General features: G+C 37.6%; 3 protein-coding genes and 1 pseudogene across 7 annotated transcripts; all 4 read left to right on the top strand.

The window, feature by feature from the left end:
- The first annotated feature begins 58 nt into the window (after positions 1 to 58).
- Positions 59 to 2918, top strand: LOC117918420 (phytochrome A-associated F-box protein). Of its 2 annotated transcripts, XM_034835064.1 has the most exons (3): positions 59 to 1391; positions 2361 to 2480; positions 2562 to 2918. In XM_034835064.1, exon 1 carries the CDS (start codon positions 291 to 293, stop codon positions 1281 to 1283), a length of 993 nt encoding a protein of 330 aa, XP_034690955.1. In that variant the 5' UTR covers positions 59 to 290; the 3' UTR covers positions 1284 to 1391; positions 2361 to 2480; positions 2562 to 2918. The 2 variants fall into 2 exon arrangements, with proteins under 2 accessions (XP_034690955.1, XP_034690954.1); XM_034835063.1 differs by having other exon boundaries at positions 2361 to 2918.
- LOC117918416 (beta-glucosidase 11-like) lies at positions 1305 to 13718 on the top strand. 4 transcript variants are annotated; one of them, XM_034835058.1, is made up of 14 exons: positions 3738 to 9537; positions 9704 to 9767; positions 10175 to 10230; positions 10591 to 10666; positions 10758 to 10829; positions 11001 to 11088; positions 11202 to 11454; positions 11637 to 11752; positions 11929 to 12149; positions 12432 to 12460; positions 12543 to 12630; positions 12862 to 12952; positions 13062 to 13177; positions 13319 to 13387. In XM_034835058.1, exons 1-13 carry the CDS (start codon positions 9277 to 9279, stop codon positions 13141 to 13143), a joined length of 1497 nt encoding a protein of 498 aa, XP_034690949.1. In that variant the 5' UTR covers positions 3738 to 9276; the 3' UTR covers positions 13144 to 13177; positions 13319 to 13387. The 4 variants fall into 4 exon arrangements, with proteins under 4 accessions (XP_034690951.1, XP_034690949.1, XP_034690948.1 ...); XM_034835060.1 differs by lacking the exons at positions 3738 to 9537; positions 13062 to 13177 and adding an exon at positions 1305 to 1391 and having other exon boundaries at positions 13319 to 13718; XM_034835057.1 differs by lacking the exon at positions 13062 to 13177 and having other exon boundaries at positions 13319 to 13718.
- Positions 13719 to 14293: 575 nt separating this feature from the next.
- LOC117918418 lies at positions 14294 to 18970 on the top strand (annotated as a pseudogene).
- A 623-nt stretch (positions 18971 to 19593) lies between these two features.
- Positions 19594 to 24110, top strand: LOC117918417 (beta-glucosidase 11-like). The gene is made up of 13 exons (XM_034835061.1): positions 19594 to 19906; positions 19996 to 20059; positions 20586 to 20641; positions 20983 to 21058; positions 21153 to 21224; positions 21409 to 21496; positions 21606 to 21858; positions 22080 to 22195; positions 22416 to 22636; positions 22850 to 22878; positions 22961 to 23048; positions 23313 to 23403; positions 23714 to 24110. Exons 1-13 carry the CDS (start codon positions 19769 to 19771, stop codon positions 23958 to 23960), a joined length of 1539 nt encoding a protein of 512 aa, XP_034690952.1. The 5' UTR covers positions 19594 to 19768; the 3' UTR covers positions 23961 to 24110.
- Positions 24111 to 24280: the final 170 nt, after the last annotated feature.

Genomic DNA, 24280 nt, shown 5'->3' with positions numbered 1-24280 from the left:
TTGATATGGACCCCAATTTCAGAATAATATACAACTCAAGTGATGTATCAAATTATTAAGAACCCATTATTAATAGATTGTGGGGTTGGGCCTTGTGGCACGAGGAAGCATTCACACGTAAGGAGCACATAGGATATGCACAAAACCACAGAATACCATAAATTTTGCAAACCTCAATCCAAAACGACGTGTGTTGAAGTCCAAAGGGTTGGAGAGAGTCCCAATCCCGGAGGTTCGTCTGTTTTGCCGAAGGGAAAATTTCTGATACCCATTTCGCAAATCAATCAGCAATGACTATGGGCAATGAGACTGTGTTCTCAAAACTATCCGACGACGTGGTTCTTAGCATATTGTTCAAGCTCGAAGACGACCCTCGATACTGGGCACGCCTCGCATGCGTCTGCACCAAATTCTCCTCTCTAATCCGCAATGTTTGTTGGAAAACCAAATGCTCCCAAACCATCCCTTCCATTGTCGCCGATCTCTTCTCCGGCCCCGGCGACTCTTCCCCGCCTGGAGGTTGGGCGGCGCTGCACAAGCTCTCTGTTTGTTGCCCGGGACTCCTCCACTCTGGCGTCCTCTTGGAGAATTCCGATTTTGGTCTGGATCGCGAGCTCGGGCCCGATGAGGATTATCGGAAAGCGGGTTCGTTTCAGATCACTGTTGGAGATGCGACAACCCCAGCTGTGGCGTCTTCGAGCCACCATGATGGTAATTCAGAAGTTTCTGATTCATGTTCTTGGTCTTTGTTTGACGATCTTTACTTTGATACTTGGTACAATGTATCTGAAACCATGGATGAGACTCAAATTGGTGTGGAGGTTGAGAACGGTGCGGTGAAAGTGGGTGGAGATTTGCCTGTTTCTAAGACAGCGAAGAGCTGCAGACCTCTGAGGTCACATTTGGCTTCTGGGGTGTGGAATTTGAGTCGTGAACAGGGCAATAAGCTTCTTGCGAGTCGCTTTCGGGGGGATTGTTTGTACATTTGTGACTGGCCTGGGTGCGTTCACGTGGAAGAGAAGCGAAACTATATGCTCTTTAGAGGGGTTTTTAAGAATTTCAAGCGGTCTAGAGTTTGGAGGACCATAAATGATGGGAATCGGAGCAAGGTTGATCTGAATTGTGCTTTTTGTCCATGTAAGGAGACTTGGGATCTGTATTCTGCCTTCTGTTTGAGGCGAGGTTTTGGGTACCATGATGATGGGGAGCCAGTTGTTCGAGCTTATGTTTGTGAGAATGGGCATGTCTCTGGGGCATGGACTGAGTACCCATTGTACACTTAGACGTGGTATCCTCAATCTGCCAGTATGATAATATTTTCTTGGGTTATTTGTTGCTCTGCCATCTCTATTGCGTAGAGAGAGTATTTAAGAAATGTTATTGAATATTAGGTATGTTTGAACCTTTTTCTTATGTATGGTTTTATCGTTGCTGCTTATCTTCCACTTGAAATGGATTTTTAAGTTCTAGTTGTGCTTTCAATTTTTGGCACTTATAGTGTGGTCCGCTCGATCTTGTTTTTATTTTTCTTATTCCATATTATTGTTTCTTGGACTGGTGATGTCTAGAGAAGATATGTGCTTGAAATGGTGCTAAATCTGATTAAGATCAATAATTTTTAGGTCTCATTATTTATTTTTCCCAAGCGAGCTTGTGCATTTGTGAATTTGTAAAAGCCGAACAACTGCTTAAATGATGTAATAATGTGAATAAAGATAGACTTCACAGATTGAATTTCTACAGCAGTAATTCAATTATTTATATAATCACTGTTGAATTCACTGGGAAAGAAGAAATGTTAAGAGAATGATTAAACTTCATAATTTTCACTTGAATCATAAGATTCCTAAAAAGGGTTTCATCCCTATTATCATGTCTTTTAGTTAAGTTTGAAATTGTTGTAAGTTTAGAACTCCAAAGTGAAGTGTTTCAACAGTTTTTTTGTGCGGCAGTATTGATCAGTTGGTTAACAAAACTCAATGGAAGGATGCCTGTTTCTTGCTTTATCTTTTCATATATCATCAAATTTGAATAAGTTGGAAACCAGAAAGATAGAGGTGATTGGGAAGATCTTATGTGTGGGAGGACATCAGATATCTCTGTTTGTTTCCAGATTGATCTAAGGTGGCTTAGTAGGAAGGAATTTTGGTGTAAGGCAAAGTTTTGTTTTTTGGTGCCCTTGATTTAGATTCCAATTTGGAGTTTGATTTTTTATCTTATGATTTGTCTTAATTTGATTAGCCAAGGATGCATTTTGCATATGTTGACTAATGTTTACTTAAGTGGGTCATTTGAAAGTATGTGCAGTTTGCAAATACGTGCTTTAAGTGGGTCACTTCTAACAAAAGTTGTATTTGAAGGGGGATGTATCTGGCTGCTTTCATGATTCTTCTGGGAGTGTATAGGGCTTTGTGGATAAAACTGGTTTTGCCTAGGGCTTTATACAGGCTCAGCCGTGGGTGAAATTTTGGTTCTGAAAGGTGGGTGGTTCTTGCTGGGTTTGTTATGGAAAGTAAGGATTTGATTTATTTATTTATTTTTTATTTATTTTAATTTTATAGGTGAGCATTTTTTTCTGTCCCCAAGGACTCAAGCATGGAACCTCCCACTCCCACTGTGCTTGAGCTAGGCCTTGAGGGCTGGAAGTAAGGATTAGAAGGTGTGAATGAGAAGATATCGCATTATTTCTTTACCTTATCTTTATGCTCCTGTTTAGCCCTAATTAGGCACCATGACGAGTAGAGTTAAACCCTGGCTTGATCTTTTAGAGCTTAGAAGAGGACAGAGTGACTCTAAAGAGGGTTTTTTTTCAGGTTCTTGAATCACTTGTAAGGAGATAAAATAACCTGTTTATGATAAATTCAAGTCATTGATGGGGATAATGTACTATCATAATTTAAGAGCTGTGTTTCATGTTTCATCTGTTGTCATTTTAGATCATACTCACAAAATATCTGTAAATTGTCCAAATGAATTTCATGTGCAGGTGGTTCATTTAAGAAAATTGGAAAAATGCCAAATGACTAATAGTAATTCAGTAACTATTTCAAAAGGCTACAGTCTACTGGTGGTGTGGTTGGTGTTTGAAAAGACAAAGGAAAACATCTGCAAGGGAAAGACAAGAGCCCAAATTCATGAAAGCTACTTATCACAATTTAACAGATGCCTAGGTTCAGTTAACAAGGACTTTGCCACTAAACACTTGATGAATCAGGCTCTTAACAAATTTGTAGGTTCCTGTTAAGCAAACACATGATATCAGTTAATGTGAACTTTTCAACCTAATGCTTGATTGTACATTTGTACTTGAATGTTTCTTTCTTTCTCTCCTTGATCAGGCTCCTCGGTTATCTTTCTATGCTTAACCTCCATCTGCATGAAGGGAAAAAATTAGGTTACGATCTTTGGCATGTCCTTGCTCACACAAAAATCTTCTTTTCTTTTCTGTACTGCATGTACATCAGTTTTACATGTGATTCCAGTTCATATATGGATGTAATTTGATTCAGCTTCAGTATTTGGGTTTTGGGGTGGGGGTTGTGGGGGTGGTGTTTGTGCAAGATTTAAGACAAATTTCATTTTTCCATTGCTCTACTAAATCAATTATCAGTAGCTTAAAACTCCCTTCTTCTACAATCCAAGGTTCCTTGTTGGACAGATATGTCATCCCTTTCCACTATTCTCATTTGCATTTAAACAAATTGGTGCTGATGTTTAGCAAAATTATTTTGTTGCAGTTCCAATTTCTCTTCATCAGTTCTAGGACAGTTTAATGATTGGTTTTGTGAAACCTCCTTCTGTAAAAGGTTCTACCATTTGATTGATTTATGAGTATCTATTGTCTCTCTATAACTTTTTGAGTATCTATTGTCTCTCTATAACTTTATGAGTATCTATTGTCTCTCTATAACTTCACCGAATGATATCTGTTAGGGACCACTGTGGCTTCTTAGGACTTAGAGATGGTCACATGGTGGACCACCACCACCATGGTTTCAAGGTTACATTTTGCTGAACTTGAATTTTTCTCTTATCTTATTAATCCTAGTCTTTTGATATCTTAAAAAATGGGATTCAGAATAATGTTATTGAATCATATTGAATTTATCAGTTTTTTTATGAAACATAGAGAAAAGATTTGCCCAAGGTATAAAAGAATATAACATGTAGCATGTAGTTTTAGACCTACATTTTTAGCAGATTAATAAAATAATAATAAAGATGGATGGCAATTCCATTTCTTTTATTTTGAAAAAGGGTTCATCTTTTTTGGGTTGGATCAACCAATTTGATGTATTTTATGTGAGTCATCCTTTTTTTTTTTTTTTTTTTGATAAGAAGATAATATATATATATATAAGCACTTACAAAAAGGTGCAATAAAGTACACACAATATATACAATCGTTACCAAAAGAATAGGCAAGCAAAAGAAAGAGAGAAGAAACAAAACACAAACCCTTTCTCATTTGAGCTAATCCAATCTATGCCTATCATGGTTATGGAATAATCACCTATATATAGTCTAACCCATTCCAAAAAAGTACTTATAAAAGAGAGTTCAATTGCTTGTCGTGGTGGTTCTAAATCTTCAAAGTCCTTTTCGTTTCTTTCTTTCCACAACATCTAGAACACACACAATGGAGTGAACTCCCCCCTCCCCCAACCCCGTATTGCCCTTAAAACTTTTTTCCGTTTCTTTCTTGACCACGAGAATTCCATGCCATCTTAACAGAGTTCCTCTTACTATTGAATGCATCGCCTATACACCAAATAGAGAGAAAATCAACTACCACTTGATTCTCGCTTTAGGGAAGTAAAGGAGTAAGTGATCAACCGATTCCTCTTCCTTTTTACACATATAATCTATTTGGCATAATCTTTCCTTTTCTTTAAGGTTGACCGGTCATAAAAAATCTGCTACACAATGCTTCCCAAGAAACAAAAAAAAAAAAAAAAAACCCACCTTCATGGAAACCCAGGGATTCCAAAAACATCTTGCAGGAAAAAGCTCGCTTATTCCTTGAACTAGTGAATGGTTAGAAGGATTTGATGAAGAAACTTTCCACATATGATGGAGAAGCTTTCCACCTTTGGATTCCTTTGACTCTAAACTATCATTTTCCTCTCTCCTAATTGAGCATGCTTGGAGTTTTTGGAAAAAGACAGTCACTCCTTCAAGTTCCCAATTGTGAAACTATCTTGAAAAGCGAGGGCTCCACTAACCTGTTTCCTCATATTGCTCCCACACTTCCACTACCCATGCATATTTAGCGATTATTGTGGAAAACAATGACGGATAAGATTCTTCTAAAGATGAATGACCCTACAATCTATCTTTCCAAAATTTGACTTTTCTTCTATTGCTAATGGTGAAAGAGAAATCTGCCATTGATAGGGTCCCACTTATCTTTTATCACCTTCCACACACCCATCCACCCTATAACCATTTCTTACTCCCCTTGAGCACCAACCCCCTTCTTCTTCCTTGAATTTATGAATGATAACTCACTTCCAAAGAGATTCCTTCTCAATTGTGAACCTCTAACACCACTTGCCAAGAAGAGTTTTGTTCAAAATAGGCCTCATTTGTCCAAATGAGGGAGGTTGACTTTGGTAATGAGCACTCTCTCTAGCCTCCCAATTTACTTTATGTTGTTGTTTATCATTCCTCACCAGGTGAGCCTAAGGTTGGAGAAGATTCAAAGAGGCTTCCTTTGGGGGGGAGGAGTTTCCCAAAGTAGGCCACATTTGGTGAATTGGTCTATTGTCTGCATGGAGAAAAAGGATGGGGGCTTAGGTATTAGAAATCTATCTAGCCTAAATAAGACTCTTTTTGGAAAATGGTGTTGGAGATTTGCTTCAAAGCAAGATTCTTTATGGAAACAAGTGATTGTAGGGAAATATGGAGAGGAAGAGGGAGGTTGGTTTCTGGTGCTTCAAGGGATGGTTATAGAGTGGGACTTTGGAAGGCGTTTAGGAACGGGTGGATGGAGTTTAGCAAAAGAGTGACTTTTAAGGTGGGGGATGGTAGAAGAGTGCGGTTTTGGAAGGATAGGTCGTACGGAGAAGATTCCTTGGAAGAGGCTTTTCCAAGCTTGTACTCTCTTGCCTCCTCTAGAGATGCTTGGGTAGCTCAGTTGTGGGATCAATTTGGGGAACTGGGTCACTGGAACCTTGTATTTACAAGACTTAACAATGATTGGGAGATGGAAGAGGTGGAAGCTTTTTTCAGAAGGTTACATGGTTAAGCACTTAGGAGGGAAGATGAAGATGTCATGTTTTAGCGGGTTTCAAAGAAAGACTTCTTTGCAGTTAAGTCTTTTTATATATCCTTAGTTCCTTGCATCGGTAGAGAGTTCCCTTCAAGCTTAGTTTGGAATCCTTAGGTTTCGAAGAGAGTCAACTTTTTTGCTTGGGAGGCTATTTGGGGAAGAATTCTAACCATAGATCAACTAAAAAGGAGGGGTTGGATTTTACCAAGATGGTGCTATTTGTGTAAAACGGATGAAGAATCAACAAATCATGTGCTTATTCATTGTCTCAAGGCAGCTATGATTTGGCACCTTATTTTTGCTCTTTTTGGGGTTTAGTGGGTTATGCCCAATTCCATCAAGGAAACCATTCTTGGTTGAAATGACTCCTTTGTTGAAAAGAAAAGAAAAAAGGCATGGAATGCAACTCCTTTATGTTTATTTAGGATTGTATGGAAGGAGAGAAATAAAAGAATCTTTGAAGATACCGAATTAGCGGATCAAGCTATTTTACGGTCTTTTTTGTACATGTTTTCGGATTGGGTTAGGGTGCATGTAGATTGTACATCATGATCCATTTTCGATTTCATTGATTGGTTGGGATGTAAGTAAGGGGATTATATTTTTGCTATTCCTTTTCTTTTTGGCTTTGTTGCCTTGTATACATCGTGTATACTTTCAAGTGTACATCAGGCTTTCTTAATACAATTGCTTTTTCTTATATAAAAAAAGAGTATTGTTCAAAATAGAGAGACTATTAATGCTAAGGCCCCTATACTTTTTGTCCAAACAAGCTATAGACCAAATAACAAGATGAGGTTTTTTGTGAGCTTTGCCCTGCCTTAAAGGAATTATCTTTAGATCTACTCTAGCCTTAGACTAACCTTTTTCGAGATAACGAACTAAGACTTGAGATAAATTGGGAGATTGGAAAGGGTGCTTCTAATCAAGGTGAGTCTCCTTCCCTTTAGAAAGATATTGCCTTTTTCCACATAGAAAGCCTATTTTGAAATCTCTCTTCCATCAAGTCCTAGATACTTGTTGATTTGAACGGAGCTCCCAATGGTAGGCCTAGAGAAATAGATGGTAGATGCCACACATTGCAACCCAAAAAAGCAGCTAGCACCTTCACTCCATTGTCATCCGCAACTGAGATGAGCTCACTCTTCTCCAACTTAATTTTTATTTCAGATATTGCCTTGAACCACATCAATGACCAATTCAAGTATTCTAAGTGCTCTTGACTAGTGTCACAAAACATAAGTGGCATACAACATGTGAGTCATTTCCTGCCCCTCACCATCTATACCCCCGACCTTGAATTTTGAGATGAAACCCCCTTCCTTCGTCCTCAACAAAATCTGACTAAGCGCTTCCATGGCTAAAATGAATAAATAAGGAGATAGGTGGTCTCCCTGCCTCAACCCTCAAGAACTCTAGAAGAAACCAGCTTACAAGCACCAAGAATTTTGCTTTAGGAATACACCATATCATCCATCTTATCCATCTCTAACCAAAACCCATTTCTCTAAAACAACCATTAGAAAGTCCCAATTAATGTGATCATATGTCTTCTCAATATCCATTTTGCAAATTAGTTTGTTGATGCCACTTTTCATCCTTGAGTCAATGGCCTCATTTGCTATGAAAACTGCATCCAATATTCGTCTACCCTTCACGAAAGCATGTTGGTAGTTTGAGACCACTTTTCAGACCACCTTTTTGAGTCTATTAGCTAAGACCTTTGCCAAAAGCTTATGTAACCCCTCCACTAGAGTGATGAATATGAATATTTCAAGTCCTTTGCTCCACCTTTCTTGGGGATCAAAACCAGAAAAGTGACATTAAGATTTCTTTTGAAGGAGCTATTAATGAAAAATTCCCTGAGAAAACCCATTTCCTCTTGCTTAACAATACAATAGCAAGAAAGGCATGGTAAAACCATATGGCCTTGGGCCTTTATCCCTGCACAAACTAGACAAGGCAGCCCCAACATCCTCCTTAGAGAAAGGATTCTCTAAGCTCCTGGCATCCTCACTCTCCAAAGCCATGAAACCCAAACCATTGATATTGAGTGTCCAGTCCTCTGCATCGGATAAAAGACTTAGGAAAGCTCTAGTTACCCCCTCCTTAATATCTATCTCCTAAGAAAACCAAATTCCATTTATTCTTACTCTGCCAAAAAATTCCTTCTATGAGATATGGCCGTTTTATGGAAAAAAAACTGGTATTTCTATCCCTCTCCCTTAACCATAACTCCCTTGATTTTTGTCTCTACATGATTGCTTCTATTGGCGCCCACTTGCTAAACTCATTCACTGTTGCTCTTCTAGCTTCTGCCTCATCAACAAAGAGGGCAGCTTCCCTCTCCTTGGAGTCGCTGAATCCAAGTTGCTGCAAGGCCCCTCCTCTTTCCTGGTGCTGAAATTTCCAAAGATCTTGTTCAATTTTTGGACATCCAGCTTTAGAGCCTTTAGCTTTGCTGCCAGAATATGACTGAAAGACCCTCTAAAATCATACCCCATCCACCAACTCCTCACTAGATCTTTTGAAGCCTTCAGCTTTAAGCCACATATTCTCAAATCTAAAAGTCTCTTCTAGCTTATGTGAGTCATCTTCTCACCAATTATTATTTCTTGCGAACAAAATTGAACCATTTAGAACCATGTTATGAATCATCAGTCCCTAACTAAATAAATAAAATTCTAAATTTATATTTTTAAAAGAAACCAACAATTAATTCTATTTTACAAAATTTTAAAATACATAAAAAATATTAATCCAATTACCTTGTTAGGTAAAAAGGCAAATAAAAAACTCTAATAGCCAAGTGTTCATGCATTATATCTTATCACATAGTATCAACTAAATTAATGCAAAAAAAAAAAAAAAAAAAAAGGAAAAAGAGAAAAAAAAGAAAAAGAAAAATCTTTCCTTTTATATGAAGACAAGGCACCAAAAGAAATCTATGCCAGTTCACTTGACAGCCAGGACTAACATGCAATTTCAGAAAATTTGTGGGGATGTGTGCTGGGACCTGCCAAATCTATGGAATTAGTATGAGAATAATAATGAATGGAGGACAAAAGGAGTTTATCAGAGTAGAGATAAAGAATTTAAAAAAAAAAAAAAACTGGGTTGGTGAGAGCATGGTGGGGCATAGATTCTGTCTCTCTCTGTTTTTTCTGCTAGGTTTAGCAGTTACAGCCTTCAGCACCCTGGAGTTTAGCAGGGATGACTTCCCACCTGAATTCATTTTTGGGTCTGGTACTTCTGCTTATCAGGTTTGTTTATTTGTGGGTTGATTTTTTTTTTTTTTTTTGTTTTTTTTATGCATGAAATTGGGAAATCCTTAAAGAGAGAGAAGAAGAAGAAGAAATAATTGGACATAAAATGAACTTTTTGACTAAAGAATGTAATTGTGATTGAGTTTTGTATTATTATATAAAGGTCGAGGGAGCAGCATTCCAAGATGGGAGGACCCCTAGCATTTGGGACACTTTTACTCATGCTGGTCAGTTTCTACTATTTTTTTTTTTTTTTTGTTTTTCTTTCACAGTTATTATCTATTTTTTGTACCCCGGCTTCGTATGCTACCACCACCAGTGATGAATAATTGATTGCTACAGTATAACATTGTTCCTGGAAATGATTTTGTTGTATGGTAATTATTATTACCCTTCCTGTTTTGCCTTTAGTACAAAAAAAGTTTCTATTTATTATAACAGAAGTTTCAGATTACGAGACCTCTTTCTAAAATTTTTTCTATAAAGAATAACTTACCCTAATTTGATTGGAAACGCATATATCCTTTCAAAAGTTGGGTAAAACATCTGTGAATTTATAGCAATGTCTGGGAGATAACTATACATCTACCTGATGTTTGATTTGGATGACTGCTCGTTCAACCCAAAATTTCAGGAAGTGCCCATGGAGCTACTGGGGACATAGCATGTGATGAGTATCACAAATACAAGGTTAGCTTACCCTTTTTTTTTTTTTTTATAATCTTTTCTGTTGGAATAATCGTATAATATGTTCTTCTTTCTGATTAGATCACCACTGGAATGACTCTTGATGTTATACAAATATGCATTCTTAATGCTTGATGCGAGCTAATCTGTTGGACAAACCAGAGTTCCTACTGCATTTTTATTTTTTATTTTTATCAGAGTTCCTTCTGCAATTGGACCATTTTGCTTGTGCAGATGATAATGTTAATTGATCACGAAACTCTGTTTCACAAGCTTTCCTGTAGATCTTCGTGCCTCATCCTACATGAACTAATGCCTTGCAAAATTGTTGGTGTTTCCTATATGTGCATGCATTTCTTGCAGGAAGATGTCCGACTTATGGTGGAGACAGGCCTAGATGCCTACAGATTCTCTATCTCATGGTCTCGACTCATCCCATGTATGATGACTGAACTGTGACTCATAAAGAAAATAAGATTGGACACTTTTTGATTTTCTGTCTCTCATTCATGCTGTTATTGTTCTTTCAGATGGAAGAGGCCCTGTCAATCCAAAGGGTTTATCATATTACAACAGCCTCATCAATGAACTTATTAGTCATGGTTGAAGCCAAATTTTTGTCACAAAGGACGTTAATATTGTTTGGTTACTATTTTGGAAGTGCTTTTCTCTTCTTTGGAAACAGAGACTTCCGAGAAAGTCCTTCCAAACTGCTGTCTGAACAAGGCCTTTTTGAACTCACTTGTACTGACGTTTCCCTGTTATTGAATCAGGAATCCAACCACATGTTACTTTATGCCATAGTGATCTACCACAGGCGCTTGAAGATGAGTATGGGGGATGGCTTAGTCGAAAGATTTTGTATAGTTCTCATCTTTATTTTTCAAATTTCACATTTTATGCTAGGGCAACATGCCCACCACAAATCACAGAATAGGGGATGAATGGATGGAGTTATTTTTATGTGGATGCAGGAAAGACTTCACCGTATATGCTGATGTATGCTTCCGAGAATTTGGCGACAGGGTTTTGTACTGGACCACTGTGAATGAGGGCAATACATTTGTTTCTGGTGGTTATGATGTTGGAATCACCCCCCCTCAACGATGCTCTACCCCATTTGGAAACTGTACTGAAGGCAACTCTTCCTCTGAGCCATACATTGCTGCACATCATATCTTGTTGGCACATGCATCAGTTGTAAAATTGTACTGGAAAAAGTATCAGGTATCACCTAAACTTTTCCAATCATCAATCAATGTCACCCTATAGATATTCCAGTTTGTTGAAAGCCACATCTATAGATAAGATTTGAATCTCCACCTTCACTTCTTTTGTTTTGGTAACCGTCAGTTATGATTAGAGATATAAGACATGTTCATGGTTATTTAACCAATGTGCTGTTGCAGAACAAGCAACATGGATTCATAGGGATCAATGTCTTTGCTATGTGGTTTGTTCCTCTAACAAACACAATAGAAGATATAATTGCTACTCAAAGAGCCCAAGATTTCTATCTTGGATGGTGAGTTATGAAACTGTAATAGACATACTAGTACCAATATGGGTTGAATTTTCATCATTTCCTTAGAAACTGTTGTTGTGGGTGTTGATTTATTTGTTATGTAAAATTGGCTACAGATTATGTTTGGGTGCCTACATGAGGTTTAAGTTATCTTTTCTGTCTGATTCTTATTGCAGGATTGTTGGTGCCTTAGTGTTTGGAGACTATCCTGAAATAGTGAAGAAGAGAGCGGGACCAAGAATTCCAGCCTTTACCATTCAAGAATCCAAACAAGTAAAGGGTTCATTTGACTTCATAGGAATAAACCATTACTTCACTACATACATCAAAAACAACCGTGAGATGCTGAAGATGGATCAAAGAGACTTTAGCGCAGATGTTGCTGCAGACATGATACGTATGTTGCCTTCAGTTTTTAGATAACCTTGGTAGAGAATCCTCAACTGCTAAGTACTTCCTGTTTGATTCGATTCAATTGATCATATGTAGTCAACTTGGTTAAATTGAACCTGATTCTACTGGTCACTACAGTAGTTCTTGAAAAGATGTTCAAGTTTGACAAACTGACTTGGATGAATCAAGTTTCAGTGCAGCTCACTGAGTCCAAGTCAGTCTGATTATTCTTTAGCTAATTTAAAAATGATGGAACTGATATATATAATTGATTCCATTGTTGCAGCTATACCAGATGATTCACCACCAGATCAGGCAAGAATTGAAGCATAATGCTATTGACTTGCCTTTTGCACAGGTTAAGTTAGTTTATTACTGACCAGCTTGCTTGATTCAGTTTTCTGTTCTGCCCTGGGGTTTGCAACAATTGCTGGAATATTTCAAGCGAGTTTATGGCAATCCTCCAATCTACATCCACGAAAATGGTCTCTCTCTCTCTCTCCCTCTCCCTCTCTCTCTCTCTCTTACTCACACCGATAGTTTTTCCTTTGGAGAATAGTGGTTCAAGTGGACCATGGTGCTGCAGACTTGCCCCTGTGAGTATTTTTCAGGGGACAGTTGACTAGGGAAGGTTGAGTAATTATAGATTCAATTTTCTTTTGCATGTGCTATTATCTAATTGTTAAAACTTTGCACTGGACGACATCTCTCACCAGGTCAACGAACACAACGCAACTCAACATTGAATGACACAAGAAGGGTGAAATACTTGCAAGGTTACATTGGAGGGTTGCTTGCTGCAGTAAGGTATGTATATGCATGTCTCGCTAACAACCTTGACATAGCTTGCACCTTCTCTTATAAAATGTAAGTTTGTTAAGGATCATTGCCCACATTTGTTAGATACTCAATCCAGGGTTATCCAATTAATTCGAAGATTACTTTTCAAACAGTGGAATTTGATAATCAAGACTAATGTTAATCATTACATAAGTTAACTTCTAGTTCAGTTTGACTGAATGAGAATGTATAGTAAGTTGTTCTTCTCTCCATAAACTTTTCTTTAACTGATCTATTAGTGCTCTGATGTGGTTTTCTAATGTCATTTTTTTCTCCTGTTCTTCCCACCCCCTTCCCCCCACCCCCCTTTTTTTTTCTTTTAAACAATTTCAGGAATGGATCAAATGTAAAAGGATATTTCATATGGTCATTCTTAGATGTATTGGAGCTGTTGGATGGCTATGAATCAAGCTATGGTCTGTACTATGTAGATTTAGATGACCCTGATTTGAAACGATACCCTAAGCTCTCTGCACATTGGTACTCTGGTTTTTTGAAGGGAAGAAACATCACTCCTGATGGGCCCATTGAAATTCAGATGAATAAAACACCTCTTTCTGATGCTTGAGCCATGCAGTTGGCTCTGCATTGAATTTTTGTGTTGGAGTTGATTCCCTTGTAACTGGCATGATCCTTTTGAGGTTGACACAACATATATATGTCATCATTTACAAGAAAACAGCAAATTTTCTTTCTTTAATAAGATGATCATTGATGTTCATAGTTCACATTATTCAATTGTGCTCACAAGCTTTTTTCAATTCATGGATTTTGTGTTAAGTCACCAACTTTCTCTCAGGTGCATGCTTTTTCTTCACTATAAAATGAGAAGGGTTTTTTTTTTTTCATTTAAGCTGTTAGGATATCTAGATAAGATGTGGCAAATGATTGACAATTTAAAAAAAGGAAAAAAAGAAGTGGGGAAATTCATTCAACTAATTCTTCTTTGCACATCAAGTCAAATAAAACAATATGAGAACTTAATCTGCGTTTGGCACAATAAGTATGAAATCTCATTTATATCCAAACACAGCCAAGAAAAAGAAAGTTGATACACCAAATTTATTGCATCTTACCCAGGATGGAAAAGCAATGGCAGAACTGAAAAGCATGGAGAGAAGGGATGAGAATGATGGTCCCAAATTCGATCCTGGACTGGGTTACTTTTATTTATCATTAGGATTTTTTAATGGTAGCCAAAAGTTTTGGGGTGATAAAAAAAAAAAAAATATATATTCCATCTATCAGAATTTAGTGCAGACGGATGTGATGGATGTGGACTTTTCCTTATCATTATGCATGATTGAAAACTGGTTGATAGACAGTGCACTGCTATGTTTTGAACATTTCGCCCTCTGATCGTCATCACTAAAAGACACCAAAACTGTGGACCATTCTCTCAACAATCAGGACACCCTTGTATTTTCACAAAATTTATGGGGATGTGTCTCGAATCTGGATACTCCTGCCAAGGCTATGCAATATAACAGTAATAATGAATGGACAACAAAAAGAGTTTATTGGTATTAGGAAAAGAATTCTGGGTGGGTGAGTGTGAGCGAGCATGGTGAGCCATGGATTCTGTTTCTCTCTACTTCTGCTAAATTTAGCTCTCCCAGCCTTCAGCTCCCTCAACTTTAGCAGAGATGACTTCCCAGTTCCCACCTGGCTTCGTTTTTGGGTCTGGCACCTCTGCTTATCAGGTTTGTTTAACCCCCTTTTGTGTGTGTGTGTGTGTGTGTCCTTGGATGAACAGAGGAAAAGGAAACGAATTGAGAGTTTTGTATTATTATAAGAAAGGTTGAAGGAGCAGCGTTCCAAGATGGGAGGACCCCTAGCATCTGGGATACCTTTACTCATGATGGTTAGTTTCTAGTTTCTGCCCCTTCTTCATCACCCCCATCACTTTATTACCATGTTGTGTCGGTCGAGGGGTACATCTACCCTACCACCACCAGTGACTAACAACTTCTTCTTCTTCTTCTTCTTCCTTTTTCTTCTTCTTTTAAGATTGGTGCAGCTGAAATTTACTGTTCAGGGTAGACACATGAAATAAAAGCTTTTAAATTTTTAATTTTATGTCTTGTCATTGAGTTTTGCAGATAAGTGCGCAATGAAACAGTTCATGTTGTGGAACATTTTCTTTCTTCTTCTTTTTCTTTTTCAGTAGGATGCTCTATAATCATTAATTATGTGACTGAAAAGAAAATCTCCAAAGGACTTACTCTGTATGGTCTTTGGTTTTAGGGAATATATTTAAAATGAAAAGATACGGATTACGGAACCTGGTTCTGAAAGATTTCCTATCAAAGTATCTTGCCTGGACCTTTCTGAAAATGCATTTTGACTTTCAACAAGTTGGGTAAAGCATATGAGTTTAGTAGGAGCTGCCGGGAGACAACTAACTGCATCACCCTGATATTTGATTTGGAGGGCTGATTGTCCAACCTAAAATTTCAGGAATTGTCCATGGAGCCACTGGGGACATAGCGTGTGATGAGTATCACAAATACAAGGTCAGTTCACCATTTTTGTGATCTTTCTGTCGGAATAATGATATGGCATGTTCATCTTCCTAATTGGATCCCAGCTGGAATGATTTTTGTAAGGGGTGGATGTTATAGGAGTATGTTTCTTGATGCTTCTACATGCCCATGTATTTCTTGCAGGAAGATGTTGAACTCATGGTGGAGACAGGCCTAGAAGCCTACAGATTCTCCATTTCATGGTCTCGACTGATTCCAAGTAAGATTGCCAAGTAGAACTCATGTTAAGGAACTAAGAACTTGGGCAGTTTTTCATTGTGTCTCAGACTCAGTCATGTTGTTATTGTTCTATCAGATGGAAGAGGACCTGTCAATCCAAAGGGTTTAGCATATTACAACAACTTCATCAATGAACTTATCAGCCATGGTTGAGTCATTTTTCTGTCAGAAATGGAGTTAACATTATTTGCTTACCATTCTGGAAGCACTTTTCTTGTCTTTGACAGAAAACTGAAGTAATTTTTCAGTCAAAAGCAAGATGCCATCTGAACAAAGCTTTTTCAAGATCACTTATTCTGATATTTCTCTCTGAATCTAGCAGGAATTCAGCCACATGTTACTTTATTCCATAGCGATCTACCACAGGCTCTTGAAGATGAGTATGAGGGATGGATTAGTCGAAGGATTGTGTATAGTTCTCATCTCTCTTTGTCAAATTTCACATTTTATGCTTGGGCAACATGGCCTACACCAAGCACAAAATAGGCAATAAATGGACAGAGTCTTTATGTGAATGCAGGAAAGACTTCACAGAGTATGCTGATGCATGTTTCTGAGAATTTGGCAATAGGGTTTTGTGTTGGTCCACCCTGAATGAGGGCAATATATTTGCTTTGGGTGGTTATGATACTGGAATGACACCCCCTCATCGATGCTCTCCCCCATTTGGAAACTGTCCTAAAGGGAACTCCTCAACAGAGGCATACATTGCTGCACATCACATCTTGTTGGCACATGCATCAGTTGTACAATTGTACAGGGAAAAGTATCAGGTATCCAAACTTTTGAAATCAGTCAATGAATTTGTGCATTTCCTCTCAATCATATTGCATTTGGCTATAGGACTCTTGGTCCAGTATTCCAGTTTGTCGAAACCTATCTTCAGACAAAGTTTGAATCTCCACCTTCATTTTTTCTGTTTTGTCACCCATCAATTACATAGAAACATCAGACAAATTTTCATGGTTGTTAAACGAATGTGGTGTTGCAGGAAACACAACAGGGGTTCATAGGGATCAATGTCTTTGCTTATTGGTTTGTTCCTACGACAAACGAAACCGAAGATATCATTGCTACTCAAAGAGCCCATGATTTCTTCCTTGGTTGGTGAGTGATGAAACCTATAATAAACAGACCAGTATCTAAATGTCTTGAATTTTCATGATTTCATTATGGTTCCTATCCACTAGGATGTTGAATCCCAAATGGTTCAGAAACTATTGGTTGTTCCAATATTGGTTTATTTTTTGCCATGGAGAAATGGACACTTGTTATGTTTGTAGATTATCATTTAAATTCAATTCCTATTACAGGTTTGTTGATGTCTTAGTGTTTGGAGACTATCCAGGCATAGTGAAGAAGAGGGCAGGCACGAGAATTCCATCCTTCTCTAAAGATGAATCCAAACAAGTCAAGGATCCATTTGACTTCATAGGGATAAACCATTACAGCACGCTATACATCAAGAACAGCCCCAAGAAGCTAAATATGGATCACAGAGACTTTCTTGCAGATATGGCCACAGACATAATGTGTATGTTGCCTAGGGTCTTTAACTAAACTTGGTAGAGATTGCTTTACTGTGCCAAGTTCTTCCAATATGACTCAACCCAATTGATCTTTCCTAGTCAACTTGGTTAAATTAAGCTTGATTCTAGCATTTCCTCAGTATTCCTTGACAGTTTATGTTTTACAAACTTTGAATGAATCAAGATTCAGTGTAGCACACTGATCAAGTCAGTGTCCAATTATTCTTTAGCTAATTTGAAAATGATGGAACTGATATATGGATTCATTCCATTGTGGCAGCTAAGCGAGATGATACCCAACCAGATCAGGTGAGAATTGAAGAATAGTATTATTCAGTTTCCCTGTGACCAGGTTAACTCAGTTTATTGCTAACCAGCTTTTCTGATTCAGTTTCCTGTTATGCCCTGGGGTCTGCAAGAAGTGTTGGAATATTTCAAGCAAGTTTATGGCAACCCTCCAGTCTACATCCATGAAAATGGTTTCTTTCTCTCTTTCACACACATGAGCATACAGTCACACATATCACAAATGTGCACGTGCACACACACACACAAACAAATTCCGGTAGTTTTCCTTCAGAGAATAATGGTTTGAGTGGATCATGGTGCTGCAAACTTGCCTCTGCGAGTATTCTTTAATTGTTAGTTGGTCCCCATTCTTTGGGGTTTAGGACACAGGGAAGAGTTGGCTACGGAGGGTGGAGAAACCATAAATTCAATTTTCTTTTGTCATATGCCACATCTAATTGAAAAAGCTTTGCATGGTATCTCTCCAGGTCAAAGGACACAACGCAACACATCATTAAATGACACAGGGAGGGTGAAATATTTGCAGGGCTACATTGGGGCTTTACTCAATGCAGTAAGGTGTGTCTATTTCACAACAACCTTGATACAGACAGCTTATCGAAGCTGACACTTTCCCTCATGATATGAGTATATAGAAGGATCATAATTCAACATTTGATAGAAGTTCAATATTAAGAGTTCTAACTATCAGATTGATTTGAATGTTCTTTTCCTTAAAGTGCAATTTTATAGAACTTGATCAGAATTAAATTTTGAATCATTATATGAGTTGATTCCTAGTTCACTTGATTTATTTCTAAATGAGAATTTAGAGTAACTTCTCATCCTTCTACATGATTTGTTCTTTTTAATGATATCAAGTTCCCTGATGTTGTTTTCCGTTGTCATTTTTTTTTTTTTTTAAATTTCTTCCTTTGCTCTTTCTTTTTTTCATTGTAAACTCTGGCAGGAATGGATCAAATGCAAAAGGATATTTCATATGGTCATTCTTAGATATATTGGAGTTATTGGATGGCTATGAATCAAGCTATGGCCTCTACTATGTAGATTTGGATGACCCAGATTTGAAACGATATCCAAAGCTCTCTGCACATTGGTACTCTGTTTTTTTGAAGGGAAGTAATATCAGTTCAGTTGGGGCCGTTGGAATTGAGAAAAATAAAACACCTTTTTCAAATGTTCAATCCATTCTATAGCTCTGCTTTGAATAGTTGGAATAGTGTGGTTCCCTCTTACTGGCATGTTGCTTATGAGGGTGCCACAATATGGCAGTTGTTATTTCCAAGTACAGGCAATTTTTTTTTCTTCAATAAGGCTGTCTATTGACTCTATTGGTTTCTCATTCGAATTTTTAATCAATTGATCTCATAAGTTTTATTCTATTCAGCAATTTCACAGATAAGAAAACTGGCCATTTTCTGATCTAAATTTAATAGAATTTGGATAAACCTAAGTTCTAAAATGTTTAAACAAACTTGAATTAGCCAACCTGATCAAGGAGGAGATGGTAGGTATCAACCAGCTTCAGGGACTTGGTGTTGGTGCATCTGTAATCAAGCAACCTGTCTCAGTAAGAATGGGAAATTTTTAAACACATGGTTGTCAAACATGGTTCTGAAAAATGAAATGAAATAAGATGGACTATTATCCCAGAATGTTACCCGGTTGAAGAAGAACACGGTTTGCAGCTTGTCTTGGGGTTTGTTTGGAACAGAAACTTTTAACAGCTAAACAAACTATGCGTGTAACTGGGATTTTTTCCTCAAGTTTTTGTGGCATATCCAGAAAACATTCACTAGAACTCATTTTTCATTTAGCACCCAAAAAAAGAAAAAAAAAAAAAAGAAAAAGAAAAAGAAAAAGAAAAAGAAAAAGAAGGAATTTCATGCATGTCAAAACTCAACCAAGAAGAAAAAGATAGATTTTCCAAAATTCTTACAGCTTACACATGACCAAAGAGAAAGAACAAAAGTGAAACTTTGATATTGGGTGTTCACATGCTAGACTTCAATTGGATGGGATAACCTCTTTTTCTCATTACGTGTGGAATATTGACAAACCGTTTGATAGAGACTGCATGTTCTCGTCCAATATATGGAGTATAAGAATAATAATGAATGGGCAGCAGAAGAAGTTTATTGGTGTGAGGATAAGGAGAAGAATACTAGGAGTGTGTGAGCATGGCGAAGAATAAACTCTGTTTTTTCTCTCTATTTCTTGTGCTAAATTTAGCAGTTACAGCCTTCAGCTCCCTCAAGTTTAGCAGAGATGACTTCCCACTAGACTTCATCTTTGGGTCTGGAACCTCTGCTTATCAGGTTTGTTTACTTTTTCATTTTGTCTTTGGAATCACCTTTTGAATAAAGGAGTTATGATTGTGAATGAGTTTTGTATCATTACATAAAAGGTTGAAGGAGCAGCATTCCAAGATGGGAGGACCCCTAGTATCTGGGATACCTTTACTCATGCTGGTAAGTTTCTACTCACTATAGTTTTTATCACTTTTGTTATCAGGTTTGTGCTCAGACTCTTGCTTCTTTTACCAGGGGAACATCTACCCCATCACCATCAGTGATGAACAAGGTTTCCTTTTTATAGGCCTTGTCATTGAGTTCTCTAGTAGAAGTATGATATTTCATAATAATTAGGTATAGGTGATACTGCTTTGGAAATTGATGGGTTGTGATATTAAGTATGTTGCTAAAGATGCTTTTTATTTGTGATGCTAATTATAAAAGAAAGTTTCAGAGTAATCATTTCTTTGATCTTTAGTAAATAAAAGACTTATTTAATATAAAAAGAATTGCAGATCATGAAACTTGGTTCTGAAACCTTTTCTACCAAAGTATCTTGTCTCCAACTTTACTGAAAAAGTATTTTGATTTTTGACTTCCAAAAAGTTGAGCAAAACATGTGTTTAGTAGCAGTTGCTGAGAGATAAATACAACTACTAGATATTTGATTTGTATGACTGATTGTCCATCCCAAAATTTTCAGGGCAATCCCATGGAGCTACTGGAGACATAACTTCTGATCAGTATCACAAATACAAAGTCAGTTCCCCTTCTTTATGATATTTCTATTGGAATAATCATATGGCATGTTCATCTTCCTAATTAGATCACCACTGAAATGACTGTTGGAAGGGGTGGATGTTGTAGGAGTATGCACTCTTAATGCTCCACTTGAGCCAATATGTGGCTGTTGAACAGCTGGTTAAAGAAAATTCAGAGTTCCGCAATTGAACCATTTTTCTTGTGCAAATGATCATGAAACTGTGAATATGAAATTCCTTTTCTAGGAACGTTCCTGATGACATTCTTGCACACCCTACATGTCCCAAATGCCTGTAAACTTGTTTGTTGTTTCCTCCATGTGCATGTATTTCTTGCAGGATGATGTCAAACTCATGGTTGAGACAGGCCTAGAAGCCTACAGATTCTCCATTTCATGGTCTCGACTTATCCCAAGTAAGATCACCAAACTATCATTTATGTTATGAGAATAAGAACTCGGCCACTTTTTGGTTCTGTCTCAGTCATGCTATTCTTATTGTTCTAACAGATGGAAGAGGACCTGTCAATCCAAAGGGTTTAGCTTATTACAACAACCTTATCAATGAACTTCTCAGCCATGGTTGAGTCAAATTTCTGTCATATATGTTTTTTGGTTGTCATTCTGGAAGTACTTTTCTTGACTTTGATAGATAAACTAAAGTAATTTTATCAGTCAAAAGCAAGAGAAAGTCCTTCCACACTGCTATCTGAACAATGCTTTGCAAGCTCACTTATTCCAATATTTCTCTCTCTGGATCTAACAGGAATCCAGCCACATGTTACTTTATTCCACAGCGATACACCACAGGCTCTTGAAGATGAGTATGAGGGATGGATTAGTCGAAGGATTGTGTATGGTTCTCATCTCTCTTGGTCAAATTTCACATTTTATGCTTGGGAACAAGCCCTCCGCCAAGAACAAAATAGGCCATAGATGAACAGAGTCTTTATGTGGATGCAGGAAAGACTTCACAGAATATGCTGATGTATGCTTCAGAGAATTTGGTGATAGGGTTTTGTATTGGTCCACCATAAATGAGGGCAATATATTTGCTTTGGGTGGTTATGATATTGGACTCACGCCCCCTCAGCGATGCTCTCCCCCTTTCGGAAATTGTCCTAAAGGGAACTCCCCATCAGAGCCATACATTGCTGGACATCATATCTTGTTGGCACATGCATCAGTTACACAATTGTACAGGGAAAAGTATCAGGTATTAACTAAACTTTCCAAATCAGTCAATGAATGTATGCCTCTCCTCTCAACCATATGGCATTCAGAAATGGTAATCTTGGTTCAGCATCCAGTTTATTGAAACCTTTCTTCAGATGAAGTTTGAATCTCCACCTTCACTTTTTCTGTTTTGGAATTCACCACTCACATAAGAAACATCAAAAGAAATTTGATGGTTATTAAACTGATATGGTGTTGCAGGACATACAACAAGGTTTCATAGGGACGAATGTCTTTGCTTATTGGTTTGTTCCTCTAACAAACAAAACAGAAGATATCATTGCTACTCAAAGAGCCCATGATTTCTTTCTTGGTTGGTGAGTTATGAACCTACACTAGATGAACCGGTATCTACATATCTTGAATTTTCACCATTTCCTTTTGCTCCTATCCACTAGGATGTTAAATACCAAATGGTCCAGAAACTATTAGTTGGTTCTAGAACCAACTTATTTTTTGCCCTGTAAAATGGCTACATATTATGTATGAGAGTCTATATGAGGCTTAGTTATCTTTTATGCCCATTTCCTATTGCAGGTTTGTTCATGTCTTAGTGTTTGGAGACTATCCTGACATAGTGAAGAAGAGGGCAGGCACAAGAATTCCATCCTTCACTGAAGACGAATCCAAACAGGTCAAGGGTTCATTTGACTTCATAGGGATAAACCATTACACCTCAGTACACATCAAGAATAACCCCATGAAGCTGAATATGGATTACAGAGACTTTAATGCAGATGTGGCTGTGGACATGATAGGTATGTTGCTTTGGGTCTTTAACTAAACTTGGTATGAACTTGATTCTAGGGTTTCCTTGCAGTAGTCCCTGGACACAAGTTCATGTTTTAGACACTGACTTGAATGAATCAAAGTTCAGTGTAGCATGCTGAGTCAAGTCAGTCTCTGCTTATTCTTTAGCTAATAAAAAATAAATAATGGAACTGATATATAGAATCATTGCATTGTGGCAGCTATAATAGATGATACAGCACCAGGTCAGGTAAGAATTGAAAAATGATATTATTCAGTTGCTTTGTAACCAGTTTTAGTCAGTGTATTACTAACCAGCTTCTTTGATTCAGTTTCCTGTTCTACCCTGGGGTTTGCAACAATTGCTGGAATATTTCAAGCAAGTTTATGGCAATCCTCCAACCTACATCCATGAAAATGGTCTCTCTCTCTCTCCCTCTCTCTCTCTCTGTGTTTTTCCTTTAGAGAATAATGGTTCAAGTAGACCCATGGTCCTGTCAACTGTTGGAACATGATGTTGTCAACGGCCTCTATGGATATTCCTCAGTTGTTTGTTCTTCCCCATTCTTTGAGGTTTAGCCCACAGGGTAGAGTTGGCTGGGGGGGTTGAGAAAACATAAATTTAATTTTCTTTTATCATGTGTTATCGTCTAATTGACAAATCTTTCCATGGCATGTGGCCAGGTCAACAGACAAAACGCAACTCAACATTGAATGACACAGGAAGGGTGAAATATTTGCAGGGCTACATTGGGGCTTTGCTCAATGCAGTAAGGTATGTCTATTTCATTAACAACCTTGATACAGAGAGCTTAGAGAAGCTAGCACTTTTTCTTATGAAATGTAAGTTTATAGAAGGATCACAATTCAACATTTGATAGAGGCTCAATCTCAACAGTCTATTAGAGATTAGCTTGAACATCTTTTCCTTTTGAATAATTATGAATTCATTTCTAGTTCACTTGAATTACTACTGAATAAGAAATTATTTTAAGTTGTCATTCCACTACACCTTTTTTTTTCTTTCTAAATGGTCTCTTTTGATGTGGTTTTCTGTTGTCATTTTTCTTTTTAATCTTTGGCAGGAATGGATCAAATGCAAAAGGGTATTTCACATGGTCATTCTTAGATGTATTGGAGTTATTGGACGGCTATGGATCATGCTTTGGCCTGTACTATGTAGATTTGGATGACCCAGATTTGAAACGATATCCTAAGCTATCTGCACATTGGTACTCTGGCTTTTTGAAGGGAGAAAACGTCAGTTCAGATGGGGCCATTGGAATTGAGAAGAATAAAACTCCTGTTTCTAGTGCTCGATCAATTCAGTAGTCTGCTTTGAATAGTTGTACTGGTGTGGAGTATGGTTCCCTTTTACTGTCATGTTGCTTATGAGGGTAACAGATTATCAGCTGCTATTTCCATGCACAAGCACATTTTCTTTCTTTAATAAGCACATTAAGATGGACTATTATCCCAGAATGTTGCCTGGTTGAAGAACACACTTAGCAGCTTGCCGTGGGGTTACTGGAAAGAACTCATGTTTCAAACAAACTTTAAACAGCTAAACCATGAATGTAACTGAGATTTTTTTTTTTTTCTAAAGGAACTCATCAAGTTTTTGTGACATAACCAGAGAACATTTACCCTAA

The sequence above is a fragment of the Vitis riparia genome, chromosome 7, assembly GCF_004353265.1.
Source record: "Vitis riparia cultivar Riparia Gloire de Montpellier isolate 1030 chromosome 7, EGFV_Vit.rip_1.0, whole genome shotgun sequence".
In the NCBI taxonomy this organism is placed as follows: Eukaryota; Viridiplantae; Streptophyta; class Magnoliopsida; order Vitales; family Vitaceae; genus Vitis; species Vitis riparia.
The sequence above is the reverse complement of the archived record's forward strand: the minus strand, read 5'-3'. Positions and strand labels throughout refer to the sequence as shown.

Coding starts and splice junctions, on each gene's coding strand:
- LOC117918420 (XM_034835064.1), top strand. CDS start 291: ATGACTATGGGCAATGAGACTGTGTTCTCAAAACTATCCGACGACGTG.
- LOC117918416 (XM_034835057.1), top strand. CDS start 9,277: ATGTGTGCTGGGACCTGCCAAATCTATGGAATTAGTATGAGAATAATA. Junction 11,089..11,201: donor TGGCTTAGTCGAAAGATTTT/GTATAGTTCTCA, acceptor ATGTGGATGCAG/GAAAGACTTCACCGTATATG. Junction 11,455..11,636: donor TGTACTGGAAAAAGTATCAG/GTATCACCTAAA, acceptor GTGCTGTTGCAG/AACAAGCAACATGGATTCAT.
- LOC117918417 (XM_034835061.1), top strand. CDS start 19,769: ATGGCGAAGAATAAACTCTGTTTTTTCTCTCTATTTCTTGTGCTAAAT. Junction 21,497..21,605: donor TGGATTAGTCGAAGGATTGT/GTATGGTTCTCA, acceptor ATGTGGATGCAG/GAAAGACTTCACAGAATATG. Junction 23,404..23,713: donor GCTTTGCTCAATGCAGTAAG/GTATGTCTATTT, acceptor AATCTTTGGCAG/GAATGGATCAAATGCAAAAG.